Source organism: Tetrao urogallus, assembly GCF_951394365.1.
Source record: "Tetrao urogallus genome assembly, chromosome: 1".
Taxonomy (NCBI): Eukaryota; Metazoa; Chordata; class Aves; order Galliformes; family Phasianidae; genus Tetrao; species Tetrao urogallus.
Window position 1 is genome coordinate 154,240,505 of NC_136813.1, and position 12,272 is coordinate 154,252,776.

Genomic DNA, 12,272 nt, shown 5'->3' on the forward strand with positions numbered 1-12,272 from the left:
CTGTATAGCAAGTTGTCAGGTCATAGCAATGGGGAAGTTTTACCATCAATGGGATAAGTTGTTGTTTGTAGGTATGTTAACTACAGGACCTGACATCTTGTCTGCCAAAGTAACATAGACATTACCGAAGAAAGATGTTCAGCAATTAGTGCTTAAGTATCACCACATCAGTGAAAGGTAAAATACTTTGTATACTGTGTAAAGTACAATTGAATCTGCAGTCCTCAAGAACCCCAGGAAAGATTGCCATAAAAGTGAACATAATTTACCAGCAAAAGATCTCTCTCAGGGATACAGCCTGAATTAAAACACTGCGAAAAGACAGAATTCCTGATGAAGTATGTCAAGAAAACACTCAGAGTAAATCAGTGGTATATAGGAACAATTTTTTAGATTGGCTGGTTTTGTATGAGGAGTGAGAGATTTTGTTTGTATGCATACACATTTGTGTTTCAAAAAATTGTTTATATATCACTTATTTACTTATTTATTTCTTTATTGGAGGTGATTTCAAGATGGCTGACTTGCGACAAGGCATTTTTAAAATGTTTTTCGTCTAGGAATGAGACAAATTCATGGAACAAAGAGTGTGTTCGTTCATGCCTGCAGAGAGGGCTTTTTCTATACAGGAAGTATTTAAAAGGGTGAATTAAGAACCATATAAAGGAGGCCAAGAGTGTGTTTCAGAAAAGACAACAGAGAGAAAGTTGTATATAATACCTGTGTTAATCTCATGCCATTTATTTGAGTGTACAATTCTGTTCTAAAGAATGACATGAGGGCTGCTGCGAAAGCAACGCCTCTTATTTTATTCTTTTGTCCCACTGGAAGTGGATGTTGTTGGTATGGCAATAGAAGTTGAACCATCCCACTAATATTCCATTACATTTTGTTGCCATTTGACAGATGGCAGCAGAGGGGCAGTCTGACAGAATGGCGTCTGACATGAAAGTATGTATGAAGCAAAGGGTTGTCATTTAATTCTTCCAATGGCACCCGTTGACATTCATTAGCATTTGCAGAACATTTATGGAAAGCAAACAGTCAGTGTGAGCTCAGTGAGGCAGTGGGTGGTGCATCTCAGCAACAATGCTGTCATAGCAGCTGAGAAACTGTGGGTCACCTCTACTGGTGCAGATTTTTACAAGCACAGCGTGCAGGTTCTTGTTCATTGCTGGCAATAATGCATAGCTTATAGTGGAGACTGTTGAAAAATAGTGTTTTGTGGCTAAGAATTTGCCCTATCAAAAACAGTGCTCTTTGAAGCTTTTGTAGTTTCCATGGAAATAAATAGGAGACTTTACTTTCGGAGTGACCCATGTATTACCCATTTTCCAGGTCTGACTTAGCAGACTGCCAGCCCTTTTCCGCATTCCTAGCTGTGGTTGATGAAAACTGGCGCAGTGACCTTTCTCCAAAATTTAATTTTCAATTCCGTTCTTCAGCATCTGTATGCTGAGCAAGTTACTTTTTTTTTTTTTTTTAAGATCAGCCTCCTAAATCTTTACTTCATTAGAAAGGTCAGAGAACAAAAAAGCCATCGGTGGAGGCAAAGACACCATTCAAATCAGTCCATATCATTTGAGTTCACATCAGTCACAGGGATACCCCAGTGTTTGGGTACCACAAAACCAAACTGTCCCATTTTTGGGAAGGGTTGTGCTAAAGGTTTGAAGGGAACAATGTTGGAAGATGTGCAGTTAAGACTACAAAGTATCATGGGAAGTGTGGGCTCATGTTTCCCATAAACCTAAGCATGCACAAGTTTGGCGGACACCTACTTTCGTGACTGCATGGATACAGCATTAATGAAACATCATCTTAGGAGGGAAAGAAACTGTCCTGTCTCAATTAATATAAGCTCTTTGTTTTGCTTCTCTAATTAATTTCATTTTATTTTCGTGAACATTTTAGGTGTATCAATACATGCATGAAACCATAACTGTTAATGGCTGCCCCGAGTTCCGAGCCAGGGCCACTGCAAAGGTAGGATACGTGCAACTGTTGAAGTACGTGGTACCAAAGTGACCCAGTAATTGACTGTGCGCGTGTGTGTTTCAGGTATTCGTGTGTACACTGTAAGAAAATTTAGACATCAGTGGCAGCCCAGAGTCTAGAACCAGTGCTACTTCCCAGGTAACAATCATAATGGAAAATTTAAACCTTTATGCTGCTTCTGTAGCTTAAGAAAAGAGAATGATTTTGTGGAAATTGATGTTTTTTGAAAAGGTGCTTTGCAAAAGCAAATCTACTGGGTAATTCTATAGAAGTCTGCCTGCTACAGTCTATATTTCAGTGGACTATTTTTGCATATATCTCATCCAGTGAGGACACAATGATTTAGGAGGTAGCAACTGCACAGTCAAAATTTAACTTCAATTAATGGGAGCTGTAGGTGCTGAGCAAGTAGTGAGGATGAGCAGTGACACAAGTGGCTGGATCAGGAGAATCCACAGCCCAATGCAAGTCCACTTTTTCTAATGCATTACCTGTTGTAATGAAGTATTTTATCTCTCTGTTCATATGAACCTGCTCCTCTTGTGTCCTTAGGCCATGACAGCTACTTTACTGCTATTAGTAAAACGGTAATTTTCTAAGGAAATCCACACAAACTTGAAGGAATATATTCTGTGTTCTGGTATGTAGTATGCTCTATATTTTCATAAGATGCACAAAGATGGACAATTCCAGACAGGGACGTTCACTCACCATGACTTTATTTTTTCCATTATCGTTTTGTACTCAAGATTGTCTTCTGGATGGTAAAGCAGGTACTGTGCAGAACAAGTAAACCTGCAAAAGCCATAAATCCAGTTTAGAACTATTTCATTATGGTCTTACTCCTGGGAAGTTAGTGACGGACTCCCAGAAATCTTAATGGAAATAAGATCTTATCATTATGCATTTGTGTTAGGAATTTTCATGTAAAGTTGCATCAAATGATGAAGGTTGGGAGTATGTTATTAAAAGATTTCTGCAGTGTTTTAGAAAAGTAAGCCCAATAGTAGCCAGCAAATAATATTCAAAACTTTGGTATATTTTCCTTACTAAGTAGAACATCAGGTTGTTCTGATTTTAACCTTCATCTGAGAGAAACTTAATGGTCAATGTAAATTTTTAAGGTCTGTGCTGCAGTATAGAGAAATGTATATGTGAGATCCCGCTTTGTCTACACTACAACTAAACATAGAAATTTCTGCTATGTTGCATAATAAATGGGGAGAAATCCAATTAGTGTTTGCCATTCTCATTTCTTATTCATATAGAACAGCAGGGTTACAGAGCAATGTTTCGATACCGCAATATTTCCTGGTTATTTCTGGGCTGTCTGCATTGCATTCTCCTAGTGCATTCATGTCTGACATTAAATGTGTGCATGATGACGAGGTCTGCATGTGCAAAAACACCTAACCAAGAACGATCCATTATGTCATGTCATCTACTAGCTTCTATTAAGCATAAGCACTGTTAGGATGCTCAAAAAGTATTAGTGTAATGCAGAATTGTTCTAGCGGGTTGGCCTACAAACATACTTTGAAAAGGATGCAAGTATTGTTTGTTTAACTGAGATCTGTAATTAAATTTAAAAAACATCTTCAGTGAAAAACTGAAATATAATGTGTTACAGTTTTCTAAGTACAGGCTTTACAGTTTGCTGTGCGTTTTTTTTTTCCAAATTAAGATGAAAATCTAGGATTTTTTAAATTTATCTATAATTACATTCTCTTGAAATTAATTTTTCAATAAAAGTTTCAATCAGATTATATTGTAAAAAATCGTATTCCTGTTCCAGGAGTTATTTCATTAGTGAAATTTTGTGAAGATTATAATTAAACTTCCTAAGACAGTGTCCCTTCAGGAATTTTTCTGTGCACAAAGAATAAAATAACCAATTCTGCACATTGGAAAGCAAAGCAGAGAGTTAACCATTCAGCTCATCCACTTTATTTCGGCTAGGAACACAGTGCAGTTCACATCGTCTGATCCAACACTAGCACTTTTTCCCTGTGAAAAGGTGAAGAAGAACTGCAGTAGATCAGAAATGCTCACCCCTGCATAGACAGGCTTCCCAGTACCTCCTTCTGGCTCTGCTGCTAACTTTCTGAGTTACCGTTGACAAGTCACCTGAATTCTCTACTCTTCTGCTTATTCCTTTATTTCAAATGCAATGGCATGGAACTTAATTTTTGCGAAGTGCTTTCAGATAATCAGAAAAAAGAAAAAAAAAAAAGGCAGAATAAGATGCTGAAATGTTTTCACACAGATGAGTTCTTCCTGCAGAATGAACAACAGAGTGTATCAGCGTTCTCCCTGTATAGCCAAATCACTGTTTTTTCTTCCAGGCAACAGTTGCTGCTTTTGCTGCAAGCGAAGGCCATTCACACCCGCGAGTGGTTGAGCTGCCAAAGACAGATGAAGGCCTGGGATTTAATGTGATGGGAGGAAAGGAACAAAATTCACCCATTTACATTTCCCGCATAATTCCTGGAGGAGTGGCAGAAAGGCACGGAGGGCTCAAACGGGGCGACCAGCTGCTCTCAGTTAATGGAGTGGTATGTGGAAATTCGATAGACCTTTCATTTGCATCTGGATTTTCATTTTCCACAGCTGTTCTGATACCCTGATTTAAAGTACAACCGTATGAAATATAAAGAATTAGCTCTGCGAGTTACCTTCAGTTCTCATTTATGGTGTGGTGAGGCAAACAATTTTGTGCCACTACAATTTGTGTTGGAATGGAGGTTTCTTGAAGAGCTTCATTTTAAATTCACACCGCATGCCGAACTAACAGGGAAGCTATATCTTTCTAATTGATAATTGAGCAAATTCCTTATGTAGTAAAAGCATTAAAACAGCTTTTGTTGTTTTTGCATTCTGTAGCCTCTGAGACATGCAGGTCTTTCCAAATATTGATGCCTCTGTGGTACTGATGCAGTCTTGTGACCTTCAGAGCATTAAAAAAAATAATAATAATAAATTGATAAACACATTTGCCACTGATTTGCAATGGCAAATGCCTTCCAGATTTCTTTTAATGACATTCACCCACCTATGACGTATTTACCAGAGAATTATCTGTGCAAATGAACTCATACAGGGAGCAGGTATGGTAAGTTAAAAAGGCACATTTTTACATAGTCATTTTTCATTTAAGTCAGTACTGCAAGATGGAGTGTTTCACTGTAGTTTTATTATAAATGTCAGTATGGAGGTAAAAATAAAAGGCTTTTGGAACAGAGAGGGAAAATCAGGTTCCACCTGTAATAATATGGGTCAAATCTTACCTTTCATTTTGCCTTTTATTCCCTTTTACAAGGAAAAGTAAAATAAACTCCTAAAAAAGTAAGCGTATGCAATCATATCACCCCACTCCTCTCTTAATGAAAACATAATCATTTTCAATGTAAAACCTCCATCTGAACCTTGTATTTAAATACACCAAAGGGAGTCACAAGCAATTTCTGAATCCGGTCATAAATATCAGGCACTGCAGCTTAAATTTTCTCCTTGTTGCAGGTCTGTAAAGAATGAAAGAAGCGCCCTATTCTAATGCTTTCATGTTGTCATCTGTTTATCTCAAACAATAGGTATTCCCCTTGTCTTGAGCATCAGCATAACAATTCAGACAGGCTTTTTACCACTTCTTCTATCAACAATCCTGTTCTCAAAAGAGAAATAATCATTCTGTAAGCTTCCTAGCCCCAGTACACAACAAGAAGAAAAAGATAAAAAACAAAGAAACAAAAGATCATTTAGTCTCAGGGAAAAAGAAACCGAATGAACATTTAATAAGTATATTGCCTGAACTTCACTGACTGGAAGTAGATGAAATAATTTTGTTATTGATCAGCTGTCTTTTCCATAGGTAAACAAATATTCAGCAGTGAGGAGCTTATCCACTAATTGATGTGTGATTCTCAAAAAATCCTTTTACTTTCAACAGTGTGTTGAAATACTGAGGAGGCAAATACTGAGGAGGAAAATAATGAACCTTCACTTAAATAGATATACTGACTTTGACTCTGTTGTCACCTCTAGTTCGTGATAGTCTTCCAAAAAAAAAATCACAAATGTGCTCCACAATGCATGTTAAGCTAATGTAGCAGAAAACACAATATAAAATTCCCAAATGCATGTAGGCATTGAGAAAGCTGATTCTGAGATACATCAGAGCTGCTTGTGTGTTCAGAGTCTGAACAACAGAATTTGGAATTTGAATTGCAATTTCATACTTGAAATAATGCCTATGAGCAACTGCTCACAAACCAGTCTTGGGCTCAATAAGCCCATATACAATATAATTCGTTAAAAGAGAAAAATTATAGAACTGGCAACTTGTTTGCAGACAGCTTGAGACAGGAGGAGGTCTAAATTTAACATTGTTCACTTGTGCTAGTTCACTCTGCAACTCTGAATTCAACTGAAGAGAAGCAAATAGTATACAGTATGTACAATATAACAGACGGCTCAGCAGTGGAACACGGAATGAAAATGAAGTAAGTGTAACTTGTTTGTGCCCAGAATTTGGTGGTTATCCAACTTCATAATTATTGACATAAAATTAGAGCTGAGCGTTCAGAATCCAGATTCTTTGTCCCAGCATGAATAGGATGACTGTTCCTTCAACTGTTTCACCAGACGTTAAAGAAATTGCTTTCTCCTTATGCTGGGTATTTCCTTACATACTTTTGTCCCATACCCCCTCAAAGTAAAGGAAATTGAAAGCACCGAGCCCTGCAGATGGCTTGGCAAAGGCATTTGTTGGTGACTGTTAATACCTGGCAGAGATTCTTTGTTTATCAGATACCTGGTTTGAGTTCAGATACAGACAAGGATGTGAAATAGATATATAAAGGCTAGTTTCTCACCCAAGTGTTTGCTTACAGATACCTTGTAAAAATATTCTAGTCTGTCTCTCATCACATGGAGTAACAACTGGATTCTCTTTTTTGTCTGCAAGGGACTGGGTTTTTGTTTTTGTTTTGTTTATATTTATGACAAGTCTGTTTGCTTGGATGCTGTAAATATTGGTGTTTCCTGAACCATGTCTGCAGTTCTTTCAGCTATTCCTGTCTGTGAAGTATTTAATCTTCCTTGTTAATACAATCTGCCAATGCAATAAGGGGAAGAAATATGAGAATATACATAGGCAACAATTGCATATTAAATCAAAATACAAAAATATTAGATCTCAATTTTGGTGGGCAGTTCTAAAGTAATATAAGTGTCAGATCCTTGCCACATCCCCAGCCAGTGTAATCCAGGCAGTGAAATCCCTTGTGCAGGCATGACTGATAGCAGCAGGAGCTTTTTGCCAGCACAGCCATAGTGATTTGCGGAGAGAGGAGAAATCAATCTGCAAAACAACTTCCTTTGCTGGTATAACCTCTTTTCCCAACTCCAAGGGGTTTTCCTATTTATGTTGTGCAGCTTCAGCTATGCAGAAAAAGCATTTCTTGGGCTTTCAAAACATGAGTGCAAGTAGCAGTGAAGATGTTAATGGCAAGTATAGCAGTGATTTAAAAGCAGCTGAAACCTTTGGTTAAGACCTGAGCTGGGTAAGTTTGGAGAGTAAGATTTGTTTTTAGCACAGCTATGTTTTATGCTGCCTTTGTTTGTTTCCCCATTTTGCTTATTTTTCAGAGCTCTGTATCATTACTATTCCAGTCAATGGGAATCTTCCATTGACCTGGATAGCAACGAAGTCAAATGCTACATTTCTAATTAGAAAATACTGGCTGTAAACAGGAAAAACAAGGCTGGAGGCAAATGGGAAGAAAAAAGGCATTAATTAATTAAATACAGATTGCTAGTATGTATGAAGTGTTAAAGTACTCCATCTTATAATTCCTTTAAAGAATACATAAAATCACAATTCTTTATTGATGTCATTTACAACCTGGGGAAGATGTTTTAATTCGTATCTATGACTTCTTTTCTGAGAGCTCATTCACAGCATTCATCTACAGATTCCTATTTCAGCACTTTTTGGAGCATTACATTCACTGTTTCTTACACAGCAACAATTTCTTCTTCCAGTACTTCAAGCTAAACCTTTTTTTCCCCAAATTGCTTCTAGGTAGTAGTGTTTGTTCAGCAGATTTATCCCAGTCACAGTTTCTAGCAAATCTGGTCATCACGGATCATGAATTTTCTTGAAGATCTTTGAACAGGAAACCTAGTGGACAAATTTCATGAGCATACAGTTCCAAAACATGAAGCCATTCATTTCTCTCAAAAATCAAGTAGATGCTTAGAATCACAGAATGCTGTGGGTTGGAAGGGACCTTTAAGGTCACCTAGTTCCAACTGCCTGCTATAGGCAGGGACACCTCCCTCTAGACCAGGTTGCTCGAAGCCCCATCCAGCCTGGCCTTGAATGCTTCCGGGTTGGGGCAACATTTATTTCAAGGTTTTCTCTTTTTCTGATAATCATTTTGGTACATCACATGAAACAACATTCATTATTTCTCTAACTTGCATTGTTTTTGAAGCAGCGTACATTTCTGTAGAAACATGAGTCTGTCAGTTGACCAAGACTATTGAAATAATTATTTGGATTAATGTGTTAAAGGACATTTACCAGAAGGAAGGAGGATAAACACCATGGTGATAAGCTTGTATTGTGTTGTGTATATAATTTATGTAGAAGCGCATTGTGTCTGGTTTTTGAAACTTCTAAATCATTATTGCTAGCTCATGGTGTGCCACAGTGGAATTCTTATTCATTGTGTTCTTGGACAATGCTTCTCAGCATTTCTAGCATCTTCTAACATCTGACAGTTGCTATAACGATGCTAAGTTATTCTTTTAGCATGAAATGAGCATCAAATGTTTTTAACGCTGATGGTTCTCTCTGGAGGCCTTTGGTTATAGTCTCATTTTAAATAGCAGGGTATACATTGAAGTTTTAAACCAGCATGTAGTAAAAGCTTGTTTTCTTATTCTATGTGGGAAGAAATTGACATTTTTAAATGGTTTAAAATCAACATGAAGATCTCGGTGGTGTAAGTTTTTTTCTGCGCAGAGATACTTTTGTTTTTTGGACTATTTCCTACACCATGTGGGCAATCACACACCATTAGAAAATGTCACCCTTGTTCCTAAGGAGTGGAACAATCTACATGTATGAAAAGCACTCCAGTCAATCCATGTGATGATAGAAATTAAATATTCTTTTCACAGCCAAATTACTTCCCCCGTTTGGAAATTTACTGTTTCAAGCAATGCTAGCACAAAAGTCAGAGCTTGAGCCCCCTTCGGTATGCATTTGGCAACACAGCAGGTTTCACCTTACTATTTTCCAGAAAGAGGAAGAAAATGTGTTTGTTAGGCAAGAACTTGAAATGCTTCAGGTGTCAGTGTTTGATTACACACAGCTAACCAGGTAAAGACCAGTTCCATTCGACAGAACCGCTGCCATTTCTATGTTCAATGTGTGAGCAGTGCCATCAGCTCCTTAGTGCAAGGGCTGTCCCTGGGAGCTGTGGGTGTGCTCCTCCTCCCGCAGCTCTGTGACTGCTCTGTCACCACCCATCACTCACAGTGGGATCCTGGCAGGGCCACAGCATAAGAGAGGAACCGCAATTTCAGACTTGCAATTTCTTCATTTCTTGCTAACATGTTAATAAGATTTTGTGTTCACTCTGTTCCACTTTATTTTTGTACCTTGCAATTAGGGTGTTTGGGTTTTTACTGCAGGAGCTGAGTTGGATTTTTTGCATTATTTTTGTTTGCATAAAGCACGTAGAGCATTTCCCCTTCTCTTCACATGGATCGTAACTTAGGTTTGTAATGCAACCTAAAACACATTTCAGTTATGTAAAATATGAAGATGAACACATTCACAATAGTGTACAAGTCTTACTTAACTCCATACTTTCCTGTAATGGTTCCTTGAAAACTGTAAAGCTTGAAAATTTCCTAAAACCTTGACAGCTTTTTCATGGTAGCAAGTGCAAAAAAAGAGGACAGAGCTCTGGATCAAAGCAGCGTTTTTGGTATTAAATCTGTGCTCCTTGCCTCCAGAGCGTTGAAGGGGAGCATCACGAGAAGGCGGTGGAGCTCCTGAAGGCGGCCAAGGACAGCGTGAAGCTGGTGGTACGCTACACTCCCAAGGTGCTGGAGGAGATGGAGGCTCGCTTCGAAAAACTGAGAACAGCACGACGCCGGCAACAGCAGCAATTGCTCATTCAGCAGCAGCAACAGCAGCAAAATACACAGCAAAATCACATGTCGTAGGTGAGAGTATTCATTGTCTTCCTTAAGGCCCTCGGCAGGGCAGGGCCTGGCACCAGGACCCATCCAAGCCCAGCCAGGAGGAGGCAGCAGGGGCACCGAGGCAGCACCAGCCCAGTCCAAGGCCAGGACCAGCTGGGGACCTACGGGAGGGCCCAGCTGAGTGTGGCCCGAGGCTGGGCAGGGCAGGGCTGTGGGGAGCTGAAGCTGGCACAGCGGCCTGGCTGGAGCGAGGGCTGATGGCCCAGGGGGTGACATTGGGTCCTGCACCTGGAGCAGGTTGGGGAACCATTGGGGTGGACTGGGAGAGAGCCCTGGCAAGCACTTGCTGCATTGAGGACTAGGAGAGCTCATCCTTCGGTACGTTTCCGTGTGATCTGCCCCAATTAAAATGCATTTTGAAAATAGGTGAATGAAAGGCCTGCACAAATTCTGGAGCCAGTTTCCAAGAGCCCAAAGATCGGTGCCCACTGTGCAGCACTGGCGTATATGCGAGCAAGACTGGCATATATGCAAGTCTTGCATATAAGAAATCTGCATTGCCTGGAAACAGCAGTGATAAGAGTATACTACCAGATTTTGATAGCTTGATATATTTTCAACCATACCTTTATTACAGTGCAACAGAGCATTAACATTTGCTGCTCATATGTGAAGAAAAGTTTTTCTTGTACCAGTCCTTCTACAGGAACCCCACGCTTCGGTCCATGGTTCCTGTGCAGGGAAGCCACAAGTCTTACCTCTCCTGTCCAGTTCGGCAGGAAGTACTCATGACTGATTTTCAGTATTACAGCAGCTTCCAAGAGGCTTGTGTCTTTTCCAATGCTGTCAGAACTGGTGATGTGTGAGGTACAGAGATATCAAAGCCCAGATTTTCCTTAGTTGCATGTTTTCTGAAATCAGTGGCAGCTTGTGTCTTGAGTACGTATATAATAAATACACTGTTCTCCCAAATGAAATCAAATTGGAAGCATGTGGTAAAGTAAGAGCTTAAATCCTGATTCTCTACATTTTATACCAGCAGTTCCCAAAATGCGACATTTGTACCAATAATATTCTACAGCCGATTCCTAAAGTCCTCTAGTGATGAGAAACTGAAGCTCCAAGTGGTGGTGTCATTGTTACTCCTTGACACTGACCTTTGCTGATAGTTAGGGAAGAAAAAGCCCTGGTAGGCCATCAGACTTCCAGTTTCGTTGATGCAGGAAACAGTGAAGTCTGTGAAGATTCCTTTTTTTTTTTTAAAAAAAAAAAAAGGCTTTTCAAATTTTTTTTTTAGCAAATAAGGTATTTTTACTCATTTTACATTTTATCTAAAAGGGGAAGAAAGGCAGGCAGAGACAGCCAGCAATTAAATTCCTCAATTCTTTGTTCTTGCTCTGAGAAATGTGTTTCTTTAATTCTAGGTTATTCTCAAGAAAAAAAAAGCCTCGATCAAGAGTGCAGTAATCAAGCAACCAGAGCTGTACTTCAGTATTCCATTAAAAGGAAGCAACTACAGAAACACGAAACAGAATTCATCTGGAAAATGTTTAGTACAAGAATAATGTAGTTAAGACAGCCATATAGAGGGTACTTATCATTATTAGACTTTTCAGAACATGGCAGTCACAGATACACAGTAGTTCTGTGACTCCATTCCTAATGAGAACAGCATGGTAAATAAATGCTAAGAGACAGAGAAGTCCAGGGCTTCCAAATAATGGTTTGATCTAATCTTGCACTCCTTACTCTCACAAAATGGCTGGTTGGCTTTCTCTAGTCAGTGGAAGTTTTGGCTTAAGGAGATCAAGATTGGCTGTTTTGGGGGACAGAGTCTTTCTTTATAGTTATCTCCAGAAATAAACAACTGCATCAGTTCAGAATTTTGCCACAGACATCAAACTCACACGTTGCACTTCATAGCCACTTTGTACTATATATTGTAGAGCTGTTTTAACCTAACTTCCTGTTTATAATTTTCAATTTTCCCTCTGAAAATAGCAATTTACTATATTTATAAAGTATTCCATTTGTAGAAGCAATTGGCTTTT

At 39.0% G+C, this 12,272-nt stretch overlaps 1 protein-coding gene across 1 annotated transcript; it reads left to right on the forward strand.

The window, feature by feature from the left end:
• Positions 1-1,926: 1,926 nt before the first annotated feature.
• LIN7A (lin-7 homolog A, crumbs cell polarity complex component) lies at positions 1,927-10,242 on the forward strand (the record flags this gene model as incomplete). Its single annotated transcript, XM_079549200.1, has 3 exons — positions 1,927-1,986; positions 4,344-4,553; positions 10,030-10,242. 3 exons carry the CDS (start codon positions 1,927-1,929, stop codon positions 10,240-10,242), a joined length of 483 nt encoding a protein of 160 aa, XP_079405326.1.
• Positions 10,243-12,272: the final 2,030 nt, after the last annotated feature.